The sequence below is a fragment of the Phasianus colchicus genome, chromosome 20 (genome assembly GCF_987193195.1).
Source record: "Phasianus colchicus chromosome 20, bPhaCol1.hap1.1, whole genome shotgun sequence".
Lineage (NCBI taxonomy): Eukaryota > Metazoa > Chordata > Aves > Galliformes > Phasianidae > Phasianus > Phasianus colchicus.
Genome location: NC_143455.1, coordinates 11,107,988 through 11,132,694, shown reverse-complemented (window position 1 = coordinate 11,132,694; position 24,707 = coordinate 11,107,988). Strand labels below are relative to the sequence as shown.

The 24,707-nt window shown below is 49.3% G+C and overlaps 2 protein-coding genes across 6 annotated transcripts in view; one reads left to right on the top strand and one right to left on the bottom strand.

Moving 5' to 3' along the window:
• Positions 1 to 10,232, top strand: part of CASKIN2 (CASK interacting protein 2) — a 30,348-nt gene extending 20,116 nt beyond the window's left edge. Inside the window, exons 5-21 of one of the 3 annotated variants that reach the window (XM_031598615.2) lie at positions 77 to 222; positions 336 to 431; positions 1,065 to 1,195; positions 1,413 to 1,521; positions 1,668 to 1,776; positions 2,086 to 2,180; positions 2,261 to 2,378; positions 2,617 to 2,811; positions 3,214 to 3,335; positions 3,411 to 3,492; positions 3,608 to 3,702; positions 3,911 to 4,021; positions 4,136 to 4,237; positions 4,460 to 4,598; positions 4,939 to 7,104; positions 7,249 to 7,555; positions 7,848 to 9,931. In XM_031598615.2, the coding sequence (XP_031454475.1) occupies positions 77 to 222; positions 336 to 431; positions 1,065 to 1,195; positions 1,413 to 1,521; positions 1,668 to 1,776; positions 2,086 to 2,180; positions 2,261 to 2,378; positions 2,617 to 2,811; positions 3,214 to 3,335; positions 3,411 to 3,492; positions 3,608 to 3,702; positions 3,911 to 4,021; positions 4,136 to 4,237; positions 4,460 to 4,598; positions 4,939 to 7,104; positions 7,249 to 7,555; positions 7,848 to 7,944 (4,220 nt within the window). In that variant the 3' untranslated portion in view covers positions 7,945 to 9,931. Of the gene's footprint in view, positions 1 to 76; positions 223 to 335; positions 432 to 1,064; positions 1,196 to 1,412; positions 1,522 to 1,667; positions 1,777 to 2,085; positions 2,181 to 2,260; positions 2,379 to 2,616; positions 2,812 to 3,213; positions 3,336 to 3,410; positions 3,493 to 3,607; positions 3,703 to 3,910; positions 4,022 to 4,135; positions 4,238 to 4,459; positions 4,599 to 4,938; positions 7,556 to 7,847 lie in introns of all 3 variants that reach the window. The other 2 variants (XM_031598614.2, XM_090122205.1) reach the window with 2 other exon arrangements.
• TMEM94 (transmembrane protein 94) overlaps positions 10,231 to 24,707 on the bottom strand; it is a 47,069-nt gene continuing 32,592 nt past the window's right edge. For all 3 annotated transcript variants that reach the window (XM_031598617.2, XM_090122206.1, XM_090122207.1), the window contains 15 exons: positions 23,564 to 23,781; positions 22,181 to 22,362; positions 21,843 to 21,981; positions 21,054 to 21,169; positions 20,063 to 20,162; positions 18,558 to 18,666; positions 17,817 to 18,006; positions 17,220 to 17,297; positions 16,731 to 16,816; positions 16,075 to 16,156; positions 15,615 to 15,769; positions 15,195 to 15,289; positions 14,723 to 14,816; positions 14,296 to 14,466; positions 10,231 to 13,547 (listed from right to left, as the gene is read on the bottom strand). In XM_031598617.2, coding sequence (XP_031454477.1) covers positions 13,475 to 13,547; positions 14,296 to 14,466; positions 14,723 to 14,816; positions 15,195 to 15,289; positions 15,615 to 15,769; positions 16,075 to 16,156; positions 16,731 to 16,816; positions 17,220 to 17,297; positions 17,817 to 18,006; positions 18,558 to 18,666; positions 20,063 to 20,162; positions 21,054 to 21,169; positions 21,843 to 21,981; positions 22,181 to 22,362; positions 23,564 to 23,781 — 1,888 coding nt within the window. In that variant the 3' untranslated portion in view covers positions 10,231 to 13,474. The remainder of the gene's footprint in view (positions 13,548 to 14,295; positions 14,467 to 14,722; positions 14,817 to 15,194; positions 15,290 to 15,614; positions 15,770 to 16,074; positions 16,157 to 16,730; positions 16,817 to 17,219; positions 17,298 to 17,816; positions 18,007 to 18,557; positions 18,667 to 20,062; positions 20,163 to 21,053; positions 21,170 to 21,842; positions 21,982 to 22,180; positions 22,363 to 23,563; positions 23,782 to 24,707) is intronic.

Below are 24,707 nucleotides of genomic sequence, written 5' to 3'. Positions count from 1 at the left end.
GGCAGCCAGCCCAGCCCTCTGAGCCATATCAGACACTGAGCTGCCCTCTGCCTTGCTGAACCCCATTTGCCCCCAGGGATGCGACCCCTGCACTATGCGGCCTGGCAGGGGCGCGTGGAGCCAGTGCGGGTGCTGTTGCGAGCTGCTGCCTCCGTCAATATGGCCTCACTGGATGGGCAGATCCCACTGCACCTTTCAGCACAGTATGGCCACTACGAGGTGGTAAGTGGGAATTGGAGCCAGCGACAGCCACATACCTCAGCTGGATCTGTCCTTGTGGGTGGGTGTGATGCAGGAGCAGGGTGATGCTGAGTCCCCACATTGCTCCCCTGTAGTCGGAGATGCTTCTGCAGCACCAGTCCAACCCCTGCCTCATCAACAAGGCGAAGAAAACCCCCCTGGACTTGGCCTGCGAGTTTGGGCGACTGAAGGTGAGCACTCTGCCATGAACTCCACAGCCTGGCAGGCAGCGCCCACCTCTTCTTGTGGCTAGGCAACACCAGCTCCTGAAGCCTCGAGCTGCGGCCTTTGCTCCCAGCCTCACAGCAAGGCAGCAGCAGGCTGACAGAGAACCTGGGTCTCCTTGTTTCTGAGAGCTCACAACTTCCCCCCACCCATCCTGGCTTTGCTCCCATTTAAGGACAAGCTGAGCCTGCTGATCCCCACCAGCCTGGAGGGCGCAGCTCCATTCAGCTGCTGAAAGTCTTGGCTCAGTTTGTGTGGACGGAGCCTCCCTATGACTCAGGAGACCCCAGCTGAGCCAGCGTGGTGGGGTTGGGCTGGTGTGCGGCCAGCCAGACTGTCCCATGCCCCACTGGGGCGGGGTACATGGGGATATTTCCATTTTTGGAGTATCTGTAATATCTGCAGCTATAAACAGGGCAGTAAAAATAACTCCTCTGTGCCTTTGGGTTGCCTTGACATGCTGAGAGTCACTCCAGGCTTGGGGAGATGAGTTTTTTAGGGTTTGATCTGAAAAGCCTGATTATGGGAAGACTATTTCTGGCTGCGGTGACCTTCTGCAGCCCCTCCCAATAGAGTGGTCGCACCCTGTACCTATGCAGGTGGCCCAACTGCTACTGAACAGCCATCTGTGTGTTGCCCTCCTGGAGGGACAGTCAAAAGACGCGACCGACCCCAACTACACCACCCCACTGCACCTGGCAGCCAAGAATGGGCACAAGGAGATCATCAGGTAACCCCCACACAGCCCTGGCACTGCTGAATGCCAAAAACTGTCATGACTTCGGTCTTGCATCCTCTTAAACTCACGTCCCTGTTACAGGCGCTGGTGCCTCATTCCCAAAGCCTCAGCAGTGCAGAGGGTTGTCCCCTTCCCATTGCAAAGCAGCTGATCCCCTGGCCCCTGTTCCTATGTCCTCCTGTTCATGCCTTTCCCTCCTTGCTACCAGGCAGCTGCTGAAGGCTGGAATTGAGATCAATAAGCAGACAAAGACAGGCACAGCCTTGCATGAGGCTGCGCTCTATGGCAAAACAGAGGTGGTGCGGTTGCTGCTAGAGGTGAGCACAATGGGGACAGGACTGCACTTGGGGACAAACCCATGAGGCTTAACCACCTCCTCCCTCTCATGCCCTTCCTACCCCCGTCCCCTGCCAGGTGGCTGCTGCTGCAGACTCTGGCACTAATTGTGTCCCTCCTTGGGCAGGGTGGTGTTGATGTGAACATCAGGAACACCTACAACCAGACAGCACTGGACATTGTCAACCAGTTTACCACTTCACACGCCAGCAAAGACATAAAGCAGCTGCTGAGAGGTGAGAGGGGACTTGCCTGTGGCCAGGCCCTGCCTGGCACTGAGAGGAACATGTTCCTAATGGAACTCGCCTGTTGCTCTCACCCTCCCAGTAGTCTTAAACCAGCATGTGTGCAAGTGTCAGTAGCTTAGTCTCATCACATGTGCTCCCATTCTCCTTGTGAGTGATCCCCAGTGGTCAAGTCCTATCTGCAGTATTAATGTTCTCTCCTCTCTTCACTCTTTTTTTCTCCTCCTGCCTTTCCCAAACCACTCCCTTGCCCTGCTGTGCTCTGACACCTTCCTTTGTTCCTCTGTCCCTTATGTTCAGAGGCATCAGGAATCCTGAAGGTACGAGCTTTGAAGGATTTTTGGAACCTCCATGACCCAACTGCTCTCAATGTCCGGGCAGGAGACGTCATTACGGTGAGACTGCTCCCTACTCCCAATCCCCCATCTCCACCACTACCCACAGTACCAGCCCCGTCCTCCTCTCCCTACATCAGGTCCTGGAGCAGCATCCGGATGGGCGATGGAAGGGGCACATCCATGACATTCAGAAAGGCACTGATCGCATTGGGTACTTCCCCCCCTCCATTGCTGAAGTCATCAGCAAGCGAACAGGTCAGTGACCATCCTGGTCTATTGTCACCCATGTGAAACCATCTCACCCTTCCCAGCACCTCTCATAGACAGGTCCCTGCAGCCCCGGCTAGCTAGGTGGTAGGGAAAGAGAGGATTCTGGTGGACACAGGAGGCTGTGTGACTGGTGGGGTAGAAATCTGGGGTTTGAGACTGAGATGTGCCCCCTTGCTGTCTCCTACATGAACTCTGACTATGCATGTTTTGTCTTTGAATGCAGGCATGATCCTCCCCCGCATGGCGTCCACACACCAGCACCAGGGCACTCCTGGGGCCCTCACGGCACTCCCCGACTGCAGCCCTCCACAGCTGCAGCACCCCCCCAGCGAGTGTCCGCAGCAGGCAGCCCCAAGCATCCCAGCATCCTATGGCCACCTCACCCTAACCTGGACGGCCCCAGGCCCTGACAGCTCAGGTCAGGGATGCAGCTGGGGAGGGAGAATGACTGGGGACCTTCCTCTGCCCCTAGCCCTGTCTGCATGGGGCACTTGGGGATAGTCTCTCCTTCAACATCCTCACAGGGAAGCAGCTAGACAAGAGGGAGTAACTATAGAGAAAGGGAGTTTAGGGGAGCCCATAGAGCAGCCCCTTCCCTCCTGGTGTCTTCAGTCAGACTGAGTTCACATGTCCCTTTTGTGTGTCCCATGCCAGCCCAGGTTGCCCTGTCTGTGCTGTGTGTGCCAGGAGGGACTGTTGCATGATGTGTGGCTGGAGGGACCTTGGGGGAGGCTGGATTTTGTTGTTGTCATTGTGTTGTCACATGGGAACCTTTGTGCCCCAGGGCACAGCTGACAACCTCCCCTCCTATCCTGAGCAGCAGGAGACAGGAACAGCGTGGGCAGTGAGGGCAGCATTGGCAGCATCCGCAGTGCAGGCAGTGGACAGAGCACTGAGGGCACCAATGGGCAGAACACCAACATCGTCATCGAGAATACCAGGGTAGGACTAGAGCTCCCAGAAATAAGGCCCTTCTCGAGGGATGTCTTTCCTCTACTCACTCTTCCTCTCCCTCAGCCGCTGCCCTCCACTGGTGATGACCTCCAGCAACACATTTTGGGATCAGAGCCACACAATGAACAGATTACTTCCACGACAGGTGAGGGATGTCTCAACACCATGGGGCCTTGGGGACAGCTGTGCCCTGGTCCCTGGGGCTGCGTGCTGCCCAGGTCCCTGTGTGACTCTCTCCTCTCCCCTGTCCTCTCTGCCAGGGCCCCCAGGCCACCAGACCCCTAGTAGCTGCACCCCTGGAGACAAAGTCTTTTCCCACCAGTTTCTGCGACCTGAGCAGCTCCTTGAGGGGAAGGTAATCAGGCCAGTCAGCATCTGGTATGCAGGGTGGGAGGACCATGTCTAGGGCTCTCTGCCCAGCCCTTGCTGCACTGGGGAGATGGAGCTGAGTTTTGGGGATGCTGGGAACAAGTGGGTCTTGCTCAAGGAGGTCCTGTTGTTGTGCCCGAGCCAACCCATGCAGCCACTGTCACAGGCTTCTCTTTGTCTTGTCCTCTGCCCAGGATGCAGAAGCCATTTACAACTGGCTGAGTGAGTTCCAGCTGGAGTCATACACTGTTAACTTCCTCAATGCTGGCTATGATGTCCCCACCATCAGTCGCATGACACCAGAGGTAAGGCAAGTCCTTCCCTGCAGGTTTGCACCCCTTGCCCTGCTGGCTGTAGGTGCTCACTGCTTAATGCTTTCCATGCTGCTGCTAACTGTAGTCCCTTCCTGCTTGTGTTAGGACCTGACAGCCATTGGTGTGACCAAACCAGGTCACAGGAAGAAGATCTCCACTGAGATTGGGCAGCTTAGTATCGCCGAGTGGCTGCCCAACTATATTCCGGTGAGTCCCTGGTGTCAGGGCTTTGGCCCTCTTTTCTCAAAGCTGCCTTTCCCCAGGACAGGGTGGGGGAGCTATAAGAAAATGAACGCTGAAACTGCCTGAATTAACGCAGCCAGAGAGAGACCCTGAGAAAGCAGCCTCTCAGACAGAAACAGGGTGGAGATGGGTGAAGGCACTGCCCGTCTCTTGATGCTCATGGCAGCATCTCCATTCTCTTCACAGGCTGACCTGATGGACTGGCTCAGTGCCATTGGTCTTCCACAGTACCATAAAAAATTGGTAAACAACGGCTACGACTCCATCACCATTGTCACGGACCTGACATGGGAGGATTTGCAAGAGATTGGCATCAACAAACTGGGTGAGTCCTTGCTGCAGCATAGAGGTAGCCCAGGGCAGCTGAGTCTCCTGGCCAGGTCCCCATGTCCTGACCTCGCATGGGGTGGGCAGTGCAGGCACATCCTGTACACCTGCAAAGGGCAGTTCCTGGTCTACCAAGGACTACCTTGGGGAGACTGGAGTCAGGCTGTGCTTGTTGGAGGTTGGCATTGGTTTATCTCCTCTCATAGGCAGGCTCTGGACAACCTGAAGGCCTTTGCCCCAGTTGATAGTGTGACCTTGGCTGTTCTCAGCCAAAAAACAAATGCCTTGGAGGGAAGGAGCTAACCTAATGTCCCTTTCCTGCTGAAACTCTCTCCCAGGCCACCAGAAGAAGATCATGTTGGCTGTGAAGAAGCTCAGAGACCTCCGCAAAAGCCTCAGCCAAACAGAAGCAACACTGACAAGGCATAAAGTCCCTGGTGCCCTGGACATTGTCACTATTGAGTCACTGGAGAATGGGGAGTGCCAGTCCCCAAACACACCCAAAATGACAACGTTCCAGGACAGCGAGCTCAGCTATGAGCTCCAGACAGCCATGTCCAACAGCTGCCACGAGACGCTCAGCATCAAAAACAGCCAGGGAATGTCACGGAGCCAGGAGAGCATCGGGGTGCGGTCCCGGGGCTCGGGGCACTCACAGGACAACGTACTGTCCCGGCACCTCTCCAGTCCCTCTCAAGAGAGCCTGGGCAGCGGGGAGAGCAGCAGCAGCAGCAGCGGGCAGTCCTGCATGCCACCCCACAGCAAGGAAAACCTGGCCAGCCTGCTAAGACAGCCTAGCCCTGAGCCCTATGGGAAGCTCACCTCCCCTGAGGGGCTGAACGGCTTCACTAATTGCAGTGGGGGCAGCCCTCTCAAGGAGAGGAACCTGCCTGAAGGCACAGATCAGTATGCCTGGCTGACAGCTCAGAAAGGTGCTGGCTCTGTGGGGACACTGATGGTCACACCCAGTACCCCTCCACAGACTCCCAGCAAGGCAACAGCTCCATATGTCTTCATGTACCCGCATGTCTCCTTGAAATCCCCAAGAACCCCTTCCAGCCAGGGAGTAGAGCAGGCCAAGACCTTGGCACACTCCTACCCCTCCTCCTCTGGGCAGAAGAGCAGCCTGCAGACATCAGCCCCAAAAGCTTTCTCGTACCTGCACAATCAGTGCAGCCCTGCTGAGCTGCTCAAAGCTGCCACAGCCCCAAATGCCTGGCAGACAGGTGAACAGCACAAGGGGGGTGAAGGATCCAAGAACAAGAAGCGATCACACAGCCTGAACCGCTATGCACTGTCGGATGGAGAGCACGAGGAGGAGGAAGGGGTGCCCACCAGCACGCTGGGCTCCTATGCCACCCTGACGCGGCGGCCAGGCCGCAGCCAGATGCCACGGGCCTGCCTGCAGACAGAGGCCAAGGTGACCCGCAGCCAGTCCTTTGCTATCCGGGCCAAGCGCAAAGGCCCCCCGCCACCACCTCCCAAGCGTCTCAGTTCTGTCTCTAGCACTCCCACCACTGAAGTGGACAGTGAACAGCCCCCTGACCCTGAGCGACAGCCTTCTGTACTCCAGGATGTGGCTGACACAGGTGCCAACCCCAGTGACAGTGACTGCAGCAGGACAGTAAGGAGCCTGGTGGCTGCACTGGAGGAAACACCAGGGCTGAATCCACCCAAACCTCTCCTGGCCCCGAAACTGCTGCATGTGGCTCAGGACTCTCTCTCCAGGGCTGCTGTAGATGATCAGTCCCACAGCAGTTGTGGTCCCAGCAGCACTGTGCTCTCTGACTCTAGCCGGGACCCATTTGATAGCAGCAAGCCGAGGAGGCGGACACTGAGTGAGCCCAGCACTCCCATGTCAGAGGCTGTGCAGGGTAGGCAGGAGGATGCCTGCTCAGATGCAGAAGAAGAGGCCAAGCCAGAGGTCTCTTCATCCTCCCAGAACAGTTCCAGTGAGTGCATCCCCTTTGCAGAAGAAGGCAACTTAACCATCAAGCAGCGACCAAAGCCTGCCGGGCACCCCAGGGCTGACACTGCAGTGCAAGGCTCAGAGCCCAGCTCCCAGCCTGCAGAGTCCCCGTGCTCTGATGGGAAGGAGACAGCTGGGTCCACTGCCACCAGGGAGCTGCCCATGCTGGAGTTCAACCTCACTGAGTCAGACACAGTGAAGCGCCGGCCCCGCTTCAAGGAGCGGGAGCCACTGCAGGCAGTGCTGAAGGCATTCGGCATGGCAGGGCAGGCTGATGTGGGGGCCAGCTCTGCACCCCAGTATGCCCAGGCCCAGGCTGTAAGCATCGTGGGCCCTGCCACACAGGGGCCAGCAGCACCACAGGCTGAACTGGCTGGAGATGCTTTTGATGATGACAGTGTAGAGTTCAGGATTGCTGAGATAGAGAAGAGCATCTTGTCGCTGGAGAAAGGGATTAAGAAGGCACCAAGCCCCATCAAAGCTCCCAGCCCCACAGAACTGCTCGGCACTGCTGTGGTGAGGATGTCTGCTCCAGGTATGGGGATCTGTGGGGAGGTCTCTAGGGTTGTGGCAGGGCCTGAGGCTCCCTCCTACCATGGCTGGCTCCACGTGGCATTCCCAACCAGCCCAATGAAGGGCACCTGTGCCACCTCATGCCATGAGGCTTTTTTCCTTGCAGACATCCCTGCCAAGCACACTTCAGTGGCGTCCACCAAGCTGGTGTTCTCTGGGCCCAAGACCATCTACCAGCAGGTCCTGCAGCCCTCCCGCCATACTGTCGCTCCCTGGGCAGCCACTGAGTCGGTGCCAGATGTGATCGGGTCCCTGGCTGGCCCCAGCCCGCTGACACTGGAGGCAAGCGGCAAGGTGTTTGTAAAGCCCTTGGCCTCTGCCCCAGAGGCTGCCCTGGTCCAGCAGCGGCTGGAGCACACCAGCATCACCACATTGCAGGCAGCTGAGAAGATCACAGTGGAGGAGGTGCAGAGGTGAGGTGGCTTTGGGGGAGAGGAAGATGCTGGGGTGAGTCCCCTGGGAATGGTACTGGGGAGCCGTCAGTGAAAACAGGCACAGGGCTGGGGGTCTCCAGCCCTACAGGCAGCAGCTGGTGCCCAGGCAGCCCCAGGGCTGTGTGCAGGCTGCAGCACACAGCTAACACATGCCTGTGACACACTCGCTTGAGTATGCTGAGGTCTGGCTGTGCTGTCCCGGCTGCCTCTGCCCCATTTGCATCTTGAGCCTTTAGGCTGTGTTCTAACCACCTCTCCCTTTCCTTCCCAGCCCCCCCAGGGCCACGCATTCGGCCAAGAACATCCTGGAGGACATCAGCAATATGTTTGATGATCTGGCTGACCAGTTGGATGCGATGCTGGACTGAGGCTTGTTCCCTGTTTCCTGCCTCTGTCTGCTCTGTCAGTGTGATGGGGGAAGAACGGATCAGCGCCAAGCGGTGCCTTCAGGTCCCTCCAGCTGCCCCCTCCCTGCACTTTGCACCACTGTTGGGGATGTGGATTGCCCTCTTCACCCCTCATGTCACTGAGAGCTGCCTGGCCTCATGTCACCACTGCTGCACAACTGCAGGCTGCTTTCCGAGGGAGGCTGGCATTTTCCTTTGGACTGACAGAAGGAGGAGAGCCCAGGAGGGCTGCGCTCCTGGAGGCCATGAAGGAGTCCTCGCTCCCTTTGCACAGAGCTGAGGAACCTCCACAAGGGACCTTTCTCTTTCCTCACTGCACTGAGTCCTGCTTCTTCTTATTTATCCCCTGCCAACAGTGTGTCAAAAGAAAGACCTTCCTGGCCAGCTGCCATGGAGCTGGCTACCGCGCAGAGCCTTGCCTGACAGCAGCTGAAAGAAGACAGGGCTTGTCCTCATTTGGCAGCTCATACAGTGAGAAGGAACCTTCCTGCTTTATTTGTTGCTTTTCCAAATGCATCAGCGTCAGGCAGCATGTAATGCGAGTGGATTGAAAGCCCCAGTGGGACCCACACCTCCCGGGATGGGGCTGGCACTGCCTATGCCTGCAGTCATGGGGATGGTGGCACTGAATGCTGCATTGCATTAAATGGACGCATTTAAGGCAGTCTAGAGCAATGTATTCCATGGAGGCTGTCCTTTGCTGACACTGTGCCTACCCAAAATGCAGCCCTCATGCTTCCAGGGATAAAGTAGCAGAATGGCTAGTGGTGGCTTTTTTTTTTTTTTTTAATCCTCATTTCTTTTTAGGCCCTCTTCCTACTCCCTCTTCCCATTTGCACTCTCCCTGCAAGGAGATGCTGGCACAGGCTGTGAATGCTGTTACACAGCAGCAGTGTTTGGGACCAGGCTTCCATGCAGTGCTAAAACCCAGTGAGAGAGGTGATCCCACATGCATGGGGTGAATTCAGCTCAGTAACAGCTGCTGTGCCCACACTGGATGCAGTTACAGCCCAGTGGCTGCAGCAGGGGAACAGCAGTGGTAGCTCATTGCATCCAGCAATAGGAACGTCTGCATAGCTTGAAGACAGATTTCTCTTCCAGGATCTGTTTAGTAGTGCATGTCTAAATATGACCAAGAGCCCTGAACTTGGCTTGCACTCAGCATGCCAAGCAAATGAAAGCACCGCAGCACCAGAAGGGAATCTAAGATTGTACTGAAGTGCCATTTGTTAGAAAAATTCTGAACAAAGGGAAAAATAAATTCCATTTCCAACCTCTTTTAGAAAATGTTCCACACAAAACCAAACTGGAAAGGGAGAAGGTGGCCAAGGTTTTCCCAGTCTTTTGGGGAATGTGAGACTGAAGGAGCTTGTTCACAGCCCTTTGCCTTGCATGGAGGAGCAGAGCTTGCCCAGTTGGCTCACGTGGGCCTTCCCCCACATGGCCACAGCACCACGGCCTGGTAGGAGGTGCCAGCCTTGCTCCTAGGCTGGGAAGCAAAGATGGAAAATTCCCCAAGAAAGAACTGGCTGGTATTTGAGGTAAGGTTGAGGTAGTTAAGGTACCTTACTCCTGGCTAGTTGGTTGCTCTGTTCTATGCATCATATTGCGTGTGTTTAAATGACCATGTCTGACAGGCAAGTGCTACATTGTGGACATGATGATTTTAAAATAGCTCCAGCCAGTGGCACTTTATCGAAAGGTTTGCACAAACCTTTAACAACTGATTTTTATTCTCATGAGTCAATCTGGGACAAATCCAGTTTTTTTTTGTTTGTTTGTTTGTTTGTTCTTCCTGATGTTGATAAACTAATTTTTTTTTAAAGGCCAATGTATATATTTTAAATGTGATTTATTATATATATTTACTAGCCAGAACCGCAAGTCTTGTACTCTTGGGTCAGGGATAAGAGGACACTGCTGTGGAGCTGTCACTGTCTGAGCCACCTGAGGGCAGCATCATGCTGTTCTCATTGTCAATAAGGGAATTAAAACACTTGATTTTTTCAGAAGAATGCCTATTTTTTAAGCTCTAGATCTCTATTTTGAAGCTACTGTATGGTGTGTAAGTTATGTACACTGTGGCTGGGACTGACCCTGCCTGCACCTGCTCTGTGCAGCAAGACAGATGCAAAACAAATCGCCACGTAATCACGAGACTGACAAGATTTTAAACCTTCTGCTCTGTTTGTGTTGATAATGTATTTTGTTTTCCACTAACATCCATTAAGACTGAATTCTATTAAACAGTGGGGCCTATTTTACCCTTTTTATAGTTCTGCATAGTTGTCTCCTTCATGTCAAATCATATGAACTCGCCTCCTGCTCTGTTCGAAGTCCATTGAGGAGCAGCTTTATCCTGCCCTCTGCATACTTAAGATCTGGGTTCCTTCAGATAATTTCCCTGATAAGAGATCTGCTGTCACCTCTAGCAAGGTTAATGTTCAGTCTGAGCATTATAACTGTGACAGCAGTGTGTGATGAACACACTGGGGACTGCCTTCCAGTCCCTCTGCCCAGCTTTCGGTCCTTTGCTCAGGCCAAGCAGCCCAGACCTTATCTCATCAGTGTTTCTCCAGAGCTCCCAGTGCTTGCTCCTCACCCCAGCCTTTCATCCTGAGCTTCAAGCTGCACCACCTGCTGCATTCAAAGCAGTCAGCAATGACCATGCAGCAAGCACATGCCTGGGATCCATGATTGGTAAGGGAAAGGTTGCTGTATGGGAGAACCACGCAGTGTTGGGCACATTTGCCCAAGGCTCAGCAAAAACTGGGAGAAAGTGTCAGGGTTGGATTCTGGGAGTACCAAGCTTTCAGGATGTGTTCCTACAACAGAGGTGAGCTACATTAGCTGTGACCCTATGGCATGACCAACCGCACACATCTGTAGCTCCTCGCTTTGCAAGGTGCAGACTCCCTCCTGCACTCACTGACTATGTTATCCAAGACAGTAATTCATTGCTGTTCATACACTGGATGCATGTGTGTTAGGGTTTGTTTCTTTTTTTAATACAAGTTTTAATACAAATCAAATATTTTTACATACATCCCCCAAAAATTTAATATAAAATATACACCATTTAAAAACATCTTGATGTAGGAAACTTCTTCCTGAAGCCATTCACTCTAGTTCTCAGGTGCCTCAATGGCAGAGGGAGGACTGCCAATGTCAGACCATCCCAAAGGCCTGCTTAATATGCCTTGGCTCTGCCCAAGTCTAACACAGGAAGGAGGATGCAGAACAATAACTTTTGTGATCACCCACAGAAAGAAACCTTGGAGGCACCGCCTCTCGCGGAAGGTGCAGCCAGCAGGAAGTCCTGGTAGCTGCTGCCTTTTGTTGCCCACAAGTTCAGTGGCATGGAGCAAGAGCTAAGGTCTGGGTGGCAGGCTGCCCTGCAGGCATAGCATAGAGCAGCTCGGTGCTGCCTCTGCCTGCAGCTCAACATGGCTATGGAGAAGATAGTGCCCGACTTGCCAGCATCAGCCTAGCATCAGAAACAGCAGCTGATTTCTCAGTTGCCAGTGATCTGGAGCTTGCACTTAGCGAGTTAAGTGAGACTGAAAGAAGCAGCTCGTTCTCTCTGAGCCAAGCAGCCCTGCAGATTCAAAAGGAGTGAAGGAAGAGCTCAGCTCAGGTCAGCTCACCTGGCAAAGGCTGACCTAGTACTGCTGCACTGCAGGTGAGCAGCCTTGCCTTTCCCCACTCAGCTACTGGCTCTCTATTCCATAGAACCAGCAGCACAGAGCCTTGAGCAGCCCCTCTCCAGCTGCAGAACAAGGTCCAGGCCCCCTGACACCCGTACTGTGCCTCCAGCAGCCTCACTCTGTCCTCAGAGCTCAAAGACTGGCTGTACTCCAACTCCCCTGCTAGACCCACAGCAATAAGGGTATTGCTTAATGACAAGCACTGTGCATTCTCCCTGTTTTTGTTGAAATGTAAGGAAGACAAGGTGGAGCAGCAGGTAGGGCTGGGTATCCCAGCTAGCTCCCTGCCTGCCAGGGAAGGATCAGCAGCCTTGTGTTAGCCTAGGACACCAAAGGGAAACAGCAGCTGTGTACTGTAGTGTTAATATTGGAAGCAAAAACAGTGCCAGGATTTGTCAGGTTTAACCAGTTTTTAGAACTAGGAAGAGAGTCAACATCTCCACGAGCTGTAAATATCATGGTAGGCAAGCCTATGTACTCCTGCATAGCCCACAACAGCACCGCTGTTCCCTGTGCAGCTAGGGTCTGTTCAGAGCTCAGGAGTGTGTGTGCAGCACTGGGGGCACATCATGGTTTGCAGTAGCCATCACTGGAATGTTTCCCCCAGCCAAAGAAAGGTGTCTCAGAAAAATGGGTATAGCTGTGTGGGGAGAAGCACAGAGGGGAGAGACTTCCAAGCACTACCACAGAAAGGCATGACTGGGAGGAGGGAACCCCTATTCCATGGGTGCAGCACAGTTCCAGGCTGGGAAAGGAGTCACAGCTGCAAGATATAGATGGAAATATAACTCCCTTGCTCCATGGCAGGGGTAGGGAGGTTTCAGGTTTTATCTCTAGCTGCAAATATTGCTGGGGCTCTCTCAAGCAGGCATTTTGCTGAAGCAGAACATTCAAATCACAAAAATGAGGGCAGTTGTAAACCTACCTGTTTGAGGGCAATTAAAGCAGACAAGAGCTGGTTCAAATAGGCTGGAGGAAGCTGGGCTGTGCAAGTAGGCAGAGTTGTCCTCCTAACTCCCTGTGCTCCACAGAAGTAGGGATAAACTCAGACAGCTTTTCTTAAAGCCCTGTTCCATTCATCTCTTGAAGCACTAATAGTTGGCATGCAGCTACAACACTAAAGGGCAGTCCTGGCCATGACATATGGGGGGCTTTCCTAGCATGGCGCCAGAGTTCCTTCCCAGTATCCCTTTGTGTCAGGTGAGTGCTGGAGGTCACATTCCCACAACATTCTCAAGAGCAGTAGGAGAGATAGCTGAGGAAGGTAGCTGAGGGCATGCGCAGGCATGCACACATGCATCATCCAGGAAAGCAGGAAGAGGAAAAAAAATGGGTTTCAATAGAAATCTTTTGCCTTAGCAGCCCTGTAGCTCCCCTTCTGGTCCCAGATTATCCTACCAGGTAAAAAACAAACAAACAAACAAAACAACAAAAAAAACCATTTGCTAACCCAGAAGGAAGGAGTCAGTTGATTTCAGCATCACCATTATACTAACAAAAACATCTACTAATAAATAAATAAAGGAACAGTAGCCTGAACAGCCACCAGAGCTTGCAGGCTCCCTTGAGAGCAACTTGGCAGGCCAGAGAAGGACTGCATACCTACTGGGGGATCCCGATAGAAGCGCCCTGCCTGAGCCTCCCCTGGAAGGTTCTGATGCAGTTTTGCAGAGGCCATCTGGTTTGTATGTGTAAGGAAACTTCCTGAGCCTGTGAGCAGCTGCTCTCCCCTTGCAGGATGTTGCTGTGTGACCCTGGCCCCAGGGAATTCAGGTTGAAAGCGTTTAAAATGGAGAATTCATCCCCAGCTTTGTTTCAAACTGCAACTTCTGCCTCTTTTGGTAACGGACCCGGACCCTGGAGGAGACAGGAGAAATAGCAGAGTCAGCACATGGAGGGGCAAAAGGCAGAGCTGCCCCACTGCAGTTCCTGCGCTGCACAGCCCTGAGAAGCAGGGGAGCCCCCTGGCCAGGGCTCTCCAGTACTGAGAGAAGAGTCAAATCTGGAGAGCAACTCATGGTGTCACACCTACCCCCACCAGCAAAGTCCTGTCTCCAAGGCCACCAGACACAGTGCAGAAAGGTCCAGAAACCCCTCCCATGAACAGAAATGGAAGCTGTTCATTCAGTGTTAACTCCCAGCTCTACCTGCTCCCTGTACTAGGAAGAACTTTGCCTGCCAATTCTTGGTTTCAGCTACTTTCCATGTAAATGCATCCCACAATCCAGGCACTGTGTGAAGACATTATTTCCTTTACTGTGATTCAGTGCTTCCCTGTCCCTCTTGAGACAAGATATAGAGAACAGCCCTCTCCAAGCCACACTAGGCATCTCACAGATGTTGGCTGTCTTCCTCTCACTGGTGGGAGATAAGGAATTTTGGTCTCAGTGTCCCTGCCCTCTTCTGATCCTCTTTCCTTCTCTGTACTTCCTCTCTGAGAGTTGGAACATGAGCTTGCACACAATAGCCAGGTGATTTACACAGCGCAATCACCTTTTCCTTTTTATTCCCCACCTGTTCTCTGTGTATTATTTCTCTGCAGCTCAAGACTAAGCTGCAGTAAGGATCCAGCCCTTTGTCTACATCTTCCCTACTACTCCCATACCTTATTTCATGCAGCTTGACAATCTCATTGATGATAACCACCAGGATCAAGGAAAGAAAACCCAGGAGCCATGAGACTGGAGAGATGGAAATGTACTTAAAAGTCAGTGGAGAACTGAGGTTTTCCCAGAGCTTCAGGTCCAGCAGGGTCTGTGCTACTTGCCCCGTTAATCTAAGATCATAAACAGACACAGCAAGTTCTCAGCAGAGCTAAAACACTTTCCAGGATCTATACATCAGGATTCAGGCCCAGATAAACTATCTCCAGATTCACAACAGGGATACTTCACCTTGCAGAAGTTCAGCAATGCAGAACCAGTGCTGCATGCAACCATTTTCCTGTGTCAGTAATCTGGTGCTGGAGAAGGTCTAGAGCCCTCCTCCCGTCAGCACTCTGGAATCCCTCATAAGGGCCTGGGGATACTCACACAATAGCCACAGTGAGCGTCCACCACCAGTTGGAGAGGGGGCTCTTCTTCCACAAGGGCTTAGTCCGATGGACATGGGTGATGGATATGAAAACTACAGAGACAGATTGGGAAAAGGAATGAGGGTTCTTTATAAGATGTTGACAGGAACAGAGGGACTTGTATGGTGAGGCATATTTCTGAAGAGCTCTAGAACCCTGCTAGTTAATTTACACAAAGACAGAGGATACCTTTCTGATGCAAGAGAATAAGCACTTCACCAGCAGGTAAAAGGCAGAATCAACTCTGAAGGTGCTGACTTATATTTGTTAGGGTGATTACCGTAATATAAGGGACTTTATGTTTTTGTCAGGAGGCCATAAGAGTCTCTGCTTCTAATGGAGTTTGTGCATAGTGGGGACACAAGAAGAAACACAAGATGCATGTTTTTTTCCTAGAGCTGGGGAGATGGGTGCTGAGAATAAGGACTCACCTGTGTGTAAAACAATCAGGCCAGCTGTGAGCTTCTGGGCTACAAGAAGAACATTGGAAAATGTCCCAAACCAGTCAGGAGCACCATGTGCATTGCTAGTAAATGAGAGAACACAAGAAATAATTTAACAGTAGGAACTTACTGTCTGACTTGCTTCCTCTAGGGCCACATTTTGCTTTGATAGTTGGGAGAACTGGGTGTGAGATTGGAGTCAGCTTCTCACTAGAAAAATCGGCCATCCTGACACCACATGACACTGAACAAGGCCAGCTTTTGCCCTAAAGATATTATTGTCAAGGCTAGGAAGAACACTGTAAAGACATTAAGGTTGGTTCATGTAAGAGCCTGAAGCTTGTTAGAGGGGGATCATTTGTACCTGGAAATAGCAAGGGGTGTACAGTGCCAGACTTGATTCCTCACCTGTGCAGCATAATGGAGGGGCAGGCTGTGAGATTGAGGCTGGTAGTGTTCACCTCTTTGCAGGACTCATGCAGTGTGAAACCGAAGCAGATGAGGCAGGAACAGATGGTTACGCTGAATTTCAGCAGGAAGCAGAACAGGAAGTAGTGCTGAGTCTGTGGATAAGGGAGAGGTAGTAGAGTGACACAGGCATGCCATTGGCCCAAGGTCCCCAACATGAACTATCAGAGGCTGCAGTACAGTTTCTGGATGTTGCACTGTGAATCTGCTCTGTAGGCATGTGGGCAACAAGAGATTCCCCTTGTGTCCACACCAGAGTTTTAATAAGGATTGTTTATACCACAGATCAGTACACTGAGTTATTTGGGAAGGCCTATGTTAGCACAGGTTCTCAGCTATGCATCAATGTGTGGACAAAGAGAAGGAGGGGGGAAACATTCTGATACGATGGGCCACCTACCTTCTTAGGAATAGAAGTCAAGTTTTTTCCTGTTGCCATGGTCATGATGGAGCTGTGGGGAGGCTTGCCCAGGAGTGAAATGCTGGAGAAAGGAGGGTTAGTTTCTCATTAATGAGTTCAGGCACCAAATCTTTTGCTTTGTGGGCTAACATCTGAAACTAAAGAACGTTCTCTGACTGGAACATTGGCACTGAAATGGTGAGTACTTGAACTGTGCTCGTATCCCACTCCTTCATGTGTGTGCTGTTGAATTTCTCAGGCATGGCAGGAGCAAACGGAGAGAGGCAACTTGTAACTATGTGATAGGGAAAACTGACTAGTGGCACCTTGGCCTTTGCCTAATGCCCTATGCTTTCTATCACACCCCAGCCAGTGCAGCAGAATCAGGATTAGGAAATTATTCTCAGATGAAAGCTCAAACCATAAGATAAAAGAAGCTCTCAGATAGCATGCAGAGCTTATCCAGCAGTACACAAATACTCCTATCTGTATTTTCCAGCATTTTGTCAGAGAAGGCACTTAGTCTAATCCTTGCAGCCTTCTTAGCATGCTGTGGGTGATGTCACTTCCTTTTCTCATAGACACAGTAGGCTGGGGGACTTGTCTGTGTGGTAGGTGTTGAAAGCAGGATGTTCCACCCTGCCTGACAGACTCACCTGAGCAGTGGGTAGCAGAAACAAGAGAGCCACACAATATCTGTGGTACTTAGGATGGGAGGCAGCTGTACCAGGCAGGACAGGAACTAGACAGGAACAGTCCAGAGTGAAGAGTGTGAGCAGTGCTAGGACAGCCCCGTTACCCCCAGGTGCCACCATCCTCCCACAGAACACTAGTGCAATCTGGTAACTAGTGGGCTGCTGCACAGTCCTTCCATACTTTTTGGGCTGCTAAGGCAGATGCTGTAGGGGATGCTTTTCTCCAAGGAAAAATGAGTTGGAGAGAAACTTCTGTAGCAGAGTCAAGGAGAAGGGGGAGTAGACTGCGATCTTATAGTCTTGATTGTAACTTTTCCAAACATGCTGTATTAAACTGCTTGAAGGCCATCTCCCCATCTTGCAAGGCTGCCCTGCTGCAGCCACCCATTATCCTTGCCAGCACCCCTGTCCGCTGACCTAAATACTGTCCCCAGTCAGGCCAGGATTCACCTGAATGACGACCAACGTCAACTGGCACTGCAGCAGGAAGAGGAAACACTTGCGGATCCCATAAGTTGCATGCCGGGCCTGGAAGGAAGCACAAACCCTCAGAGCCCTCACTGTGATGGGAGCAATTATCAGCCAACACCAGGCAGGGGCAGATCATGTAGCCTGCAGGAAAGGAGAGGCATCCTGCCTAGATGCAGAGCTTGTGATGGAAGGACAGAATTTAACCAAGGGGTAGGTTTGTTTAAACCTCCTGGATTTTCTGGGGTAATGCCTCACTATAGTATGTGTTTTTTCCAACTATGGAATCTCAAGAAGTTTATACTTCATTCAGTTGAATTATTTTCTTGTTGTGGTACCACAGGGCACCATTCCCAAGTCATTCTCTATACTTAGGACCAGCAGGGCCAGACAGGAAGAATCTTTCATACTTTCTGCACAAATGACAGGAGACCCAAGCACAGTTAATGTTGGCAGGTCAGTGCAGGCAATTCAACAAGAATGCTCACATGGGTTCTTGGCTTTGCTCCTCATGAGCTGCAGGCAGAAAGGGGTGGGCCAAAGATAGAGAAAACTAGAAAGGGGATATGTCTGGCTCACCTGCTCTATAAGTCTTATAATGCTGGTACTCTCTTCTTGGCGGAAGGACATGGAACAAGGCAGGCTATTGAGCTGTCCTGAGAGCTGTAGTGGGGTGAGCTCATCAGAGGCATGAGTCATGGTGGTGCTGGTGGCATAGCCAAAGGTCTCCCAGGAGCAGCGGGATGGGTAAAGAGGATCCAGTGCTATACTGTATGGACAACACAGGAGCATTAGTAAAATACCTCATCCCAAAGGAGAAACTGTTCTCCACTGCAGGCCAGCTTGTAAACTCATGCTGTGCCATGCCACCCCTATCTGCCTTGCTGGTAATGAAGTCCTTCGTTGAGATATCAATTCAGGATCAATCATCCTAGGCTTTCAGTTATTCCCAGAGAAATAATGAATATATTTGGATGTGTGGCTCAAGGTCAACAAATTGGTTGATCCAGAGGGGCACTGCCACTATTTTGCGCAAACAGGAAGCTTTTGCATTTCCAGTTGGCGAGCAATATTTCAGCATGTAAGAGTAACAGCTTCCTTTCAAAGACAGAGAAGAATCTGTATCAACAAATCTAAGCAGTCACTCAACTCAAAAATAATGGGATCCCACCCAACACCATTCAAATGTCCCTTATAGTGACACACCCAGCTAACAATTACAGACAAAGCAATCCTCCTGACAGTCCCCAGGTCTGCTGTGACCCATGGTTGGGCATTGTATAACACCAAGGCAAAAGAGGACTCTGGATCCTGTCCTACCTGATATCACTTTGCAGGAAGAGGCAGCTATTCCGCAGGTTGGCAGAGCTTCCCAGACAGCAAGTCACCTCCCCGTACTCCTGCATGATCTTAATCATCTCACACATGGCTGCAAGGGGACAGAAGGAGAAAGTGCATTATCTCATTAAGCATGTAGGTTTTACACACCCTTTCTAGTCTGGATAGTGAGCAGACAGATCTTTTAAAATGACCCCTGCTGGTATTCCTCGTGTGTAGTCAGATTCAAAGTCAAAGGGCACAAACAGATTGGTAATTAATTGCAGTTCAAGTGCCCTTTTATCTGCCTACTGAAGGAACTGAACTGTGATTCACAATGCTGTGACCCAGAGATCTGTACCTCTAGCATGTCTCTTTCTGGCCAGAGTTCTAGGTATATCCTGGTTGTGTAAAACAAATGACATCAGCATCAGATGGTCTTGCTAGAAAACAGCAGAAACTAAATTTACTTTAATTCAAACCTGTAATACACAATTTCAAATTCTGCAGCAATTCACTACTGTTCCAAGTCTGAAGGAATAAAAAGAATATAATGAAGCACACCATGCTTAGACTTGCTCAGAGCAAGTCCCTGTAACTCCAATCCCAGCCCTACCTCTAAGCCTTCGATCTTTTTATTAACATCTTCTTGAGGACTCTAAATCAAAACTGCTTTTTGATCTGACTTTTCTTCTGTAGCTCTGTGCACAGTACTCTGTAGATATTAGAGTTTTCTAGAAGAGTCCAAGGAAAACAAAACACCCTCCTTCTCTGCAGATGCCTATATAAACAACTAATTTAAATGTTTCGTGCACCTGGGTCTGCGGAACAGCAAGAGGTTAGATGAAGTGGGGAAGTGCCACCTCAGTCCGAGAAAGATTAAATATACCGAGCACCTAGGCAGACTGGTCTGTAACTGATTCTCATTGGCACTCCTTTAAACTGTGCCCAGAAGTACCTGAAAATGTCAAATCATCATGATGCTTGGAATTTATACTGTAGACTGGACAGATATTTGCCAGCTGAGCAATGAGGCTCTTTAGATAAAACAGTGTTTCGGTGAAAAAGAAATGTTGTCTTTTTTGGTCTCTGCAGTCAAAAACTGCAAAGCAGCAAGTGGTGCCATGGTAACTGCCAAAGAAAAGTACTTCTGGGAGGTGATTTCTGAGTTACATAAGGAAGCAAAGGTTGCAAGCAAAGATCATCGTCTCCTAGCACACTGATAACCCTTCATAAAAAGCAGTAGCATTGTGGATGTTTACTTGTGTCTCTTATTTTTTTGCAAGTGAAGTGACTCTTAGCCCATTTCTGTAGCTAAGGAAAGTTGTATTAAAACAAAGATCTGCCTCCCCTCAGGTAGCAATAGAGGGTCATTAATATTAAAATACCCTTTTGGATTTCTGTTCTGTTCTATGTTATTCACTAATGTCCACACCCAGAAGAGTCATGTGCATGGGGAAAGTAATTACACCTAGTTCTAGGACAGACCCAGGCTCTGTGTTACTTACTCTCTGGGGTACAGTCTGTGAAGAGGGGCACCAGCAAAGGCACATTGTCAATGTTTTGCAGGTGAGGTCTGACCTGGTGGATCCCTCGTGGAAGTTTGGCCTGAAAAAGACAAAGAGGAGACTAAGCAGGAGTGTATGTATGAGGGAGGTAGACAATGAGGAATTTCTGAAATTATAATGATGACACCCAGGATAAATGCAGACAGAAGCTGGCTTTCCCAGGCCACTAGAAGTCGTCTTCCTACTGATGTTCTACACTGATGTACCAGGCAATCTGTGCAGTCCTTTAGGGTTTGTAATGTCAGTACAACTCCCTCCTTCCCCTCCCCCCCCAAGAAAAAGAAAAAAAAAAAAAGGAAACAACATCTGTTTCAAGAATTTGTAAGGAATTTTTATCTGTGTGGAGAATCTGGTTAGGGAATATGGGTTGTCTCCCAGCTCATATACCTGCTACTTCAGTTGCAGCCATATTACATAGCAAGGGAATGGATTTTGCTTCCTAAATACAGCCCACTTTTTATAAACTTTTAAAAGATTACTTTTATAAATCTGTATCTATTAGATACTTCTGTAACCTATGCTGAGCATGTCTCAGTTTCTGGCAGGAAGAACATGTCCCACACCCTGACTGCTGGCCAGCATCAGCTACTACTGCTCATGGGTGGAGGTGAGAGGTTTCTTCTGTCTATGTAGAGTGTTGGCATGTTTCCACTCCTTCCCCAGCACATGGCAAGGGGATCCAGACAAACTGAGATGAGCCTCTCAAAGCCACTCTGCAGGTGATTATCTCCCCCCTTAAAATCCAGAGAAAATATACGTAAATACATTCAGCAAAAGTGATTAACTGAGAGATTATCATTAATCCCAACCCCTATTTCCAACCTATATGAACCAGTCAACAATTGGCTTAAAAAATGAATTCCCCAATGTGCTGTTATGATTATAGTGACCCTGACAATAGCACAGAGTGTATAGGGAAATGGAGCCTCACCCTGTTACAGTCTTCCAAGAAGCTTGGGATGTCACTGTCTGTTGGCTGAAAGCTGATGAGATCTGAATGCCCTTCCTCTTCCATTAGCAGGAGCCCCTCCACATCATCTCGAGAAACTGGAGCAGAGACAGCATAAACAGTAAGCCCAAACCCACCTCTGCCACTCTTGTGCTAACTACATGATATATTCACACAGCACTGCAGTAGCCAGGAAATGTGAAGCCTTATTTTCTAGGTTAACAACACTTAGATCCCCCTCAATCGTCTAAGATGCAGTTTTTTCAGATGATTAATGTGTGCAGAAGTAGATATATGAGCCTAGTCTCTGGTCTTTTAATACATGACAGTTTATCTGTTCTGTTCTTTTTTTTAGAAGAAGAGGAGAGTGATGGAAGCCTGCTCAAAGTAAGAGAAGACTAATTAACAGGTAAGAGACTGATTTTCAGTGGTTTAACCACCATATTAGCAAGAACCAAAATCACTAATGAGCATTTGTAAAAGCATGGCAATTTGTGCACAGAAGGATGCTTGTTTCCAACAGCTAGAGCACTGACTGGGTAGGAATGTATAAATGTATGTATATATATATATATATATACATTTATAAGTGTATATATAAACGTAAGGCTCTCTCACTCACACATGCACACACCTCAGGCCCATCTTGTTTTGTGCTCAAAATCTAAAGGATCAGATATCTGGTGAGGAAACAGAACCCTATGAATGGGTTTAAGGGAACCATTCTAGAAACATGTGGCATTCAAAGTGGATTAGGTGGAGTACTCTCACCCTGATGTAGGTCATCGTGCAGGGAGCCAGCATGGCTGGGACTGGAAGGAGGGATCTCAGAGCCAGGCACATCTCCATTGGGTGTTAAAGATATGTGACAATTCCAGCCAGTCTCAAGACCCATCTTCTCTGCAAACACCTAGAGGAGAGCAGGCAAAAGAGTTTAGTGTAGCTATCCACGTGAAGGGTATTGCAGACCAATGCCATACTGGAGTGTAAGTACCTTCGGGACCTACTAGGGAAGTGAATCACGTTACCCTTAGATTGCATAGGAGCTAAACCCTCCAGTTTGACAGCTGGGATATACAAGTTTAGGGGTTTCAGCAAAGACAGCTTACCTTGCTTTTGAGTTCATCTTCCAGGGAGAAGTAGACGAAACGAATGCAGGCATTGACCAATCCATCAATAAGGCGGACAATGTCTAGACGGGCCTGATACTGAGATGAGACCATTCCCATGAAGATCTGTCCACTCAGAGCCTGGATACAGTCCTCCTTCTCCATCACTTCCCCAATCCCTTCTTCAGGCATGCAAACAACGTGCAATCACATTGAGACACAAGAGACCAGATGTACATCAGATAACAATACACAAGGTGGGAGAGGCCATTAAGGTAGTATGTAGGGACATGGTATCCAGACACAGAAACATGCAACACACACACACACACAGAGGAAAGTTGAAGAGGCATCCATTTGTTCCAGCATACCCAATCACAGAAGCAGTTTCAGAACATCCCCACACATGAGAATAAGAGTATGAAATAGCATGTAAAGAAAAAAAACAAAACAGAAGACAAGGATCAGTCACGAGAAATTGGTGCAGAAAGGTAGAGGATATGTGCTGCATAATGTTCGCACGTGCATTTTAAATACATCATACTGTGTTTATAAGCATGGTAAGTCTGGATGAGGCAAAGAGGCTTTAGAGTACAGGAAGCTGATGTAGAGGAACTGGGTCATGTTCCCCTCAGAGACATTGCAGATGCTTCCAGAGGGCCCGCAAAGGCTCTTTGACAGTGTTCCTTCACCATCATCACTGTGGTAAATGGGAGCTGGATACAGCATGAGGAACAAAATAATAAAACACTTTATACAGTCACAAAGTTTGCCACAGGTGAGACTGAAAAGTGTTTTGAAAACACTCAGTCACTACTGCCTCACAGCTGCTGGAAACCCTATTACTTACATTTTACAGAATGGGAGACCAAGGCAGAAACAGATTAAGGTTAGTCTTACAAAAGAATTTCCTGTATCACCTTATGTAACGGTATGTGCTTATTTCTCAGTTGCTGTTCTGGAGGAGAGGTACAATTCTACATCTACTGGGAACCTTATCCTTCAGCACAGCAGCAAAATCCATCACGGGAGAGTAGTCATACACCTTCAAACATTTAGTTGCTTTGAAAAAACAAGTGATTTCCGTAAAATCCATCAGATAGCATACTAAGCATCAAAATACCCAGAAGTCTTGACTCATGATTGCCTGCATAAAGAAACAGACTTTGCAAGGCAAAAAAAAATACACAAGCTTCAATAGCCAAACCAGAATCACACTAAGCAGCTGCTACATCATTACTTGTTCTGGAAATGCATCTATTTCAGACACCCTTATTGCTTAATTAGTGCAACAATGTTCTTACTGCTCTAGATTAATTAGAAAGAAAGCACCCAGCCTAGTAGAAGAACTTCTTATAGACAGAATAGGAAACACATACATACCATCTGAACTCCAGCTATTCCTCCTACTACTCTGTTTGATGGGGGTTGTCCCAGGCAGATCACAGCATGTGAAGATAGCGCTCTGTCCAGGGACCTGCACCAGTTCTATGCACTTGCCATTGAGCTGGGAGGACAAGGCACAATGCATTGGCTTGTATGCAAAAGCTGAACAGTACCCTGAGAGGCAGGCCCGCTGGTAGAAATCTAACACCTTCTTCCTGTATGAAAGAGACAAAAACATAGTTAGCAGAAATGTGCTGCATTTCTGACAATGTACAAATAGTTTGATACAGAAATCACCAACTGGGTAGCTGGAAAAACATTTTCTGTGAGGAACAGGGCTGTGTTCCAACAGAGGCAGTGGTGAGCATTGCTGGATGTTGATTGGACAGATTGATGAATATGAACACAGCACACTTTGAACACACTTAATGATATGCTTTATGTGACTGACAGATGACTTTACTGCATGACAGTAGAAATCTAATTAATCAGAGTTTATTTGTATAAGATAAACATGAAGGAACTCACAACTCTGACAGTAATATCTACAGCAGATAGTTAAGTAACAAACTTTTTTGCTATTCCCTTTCATAGTGTGGGTCCCAGAAGCTGTATTTCAAGTCTACATTTAGACAATATTTAGTCACTAGAATAGTTTAAAGTTCCTTTTCTATGTTGAACTCATAAAGGCAACAAATTAGAATATACATGGTATTTTTCATTGGTTGCTATTCAATAAAACTAAACATTCCTAGTCTGTCTGTTCTGCTAGAAAGAACAGAAATTTATCCTATAGATAAAATGCAACAGACATTGCCAGATACTGAACAGATACAAGACTAAAAGGGTGTGATGCATTATGATGGACTGGTTTGAACGTGTCAACATAGGATGAATTGATCACTTTCCTGTAATATATAAGCCATTTATTGAACAACAAAAACAATTCTTTGCCACCATCACATGATCTGATTAGAATTCATCATTCTGCTACATGGTACAGTCATGGTCCACTTCTAAGAGGATACTATGTCAACAGATACAGTACGAAATGTTTTAGTCATACAGTCAGGTTACTTCTTGACATCTCATCTCTTATACTGCTATAATTATAACAATTAATTATAAGCAGAGACAACTT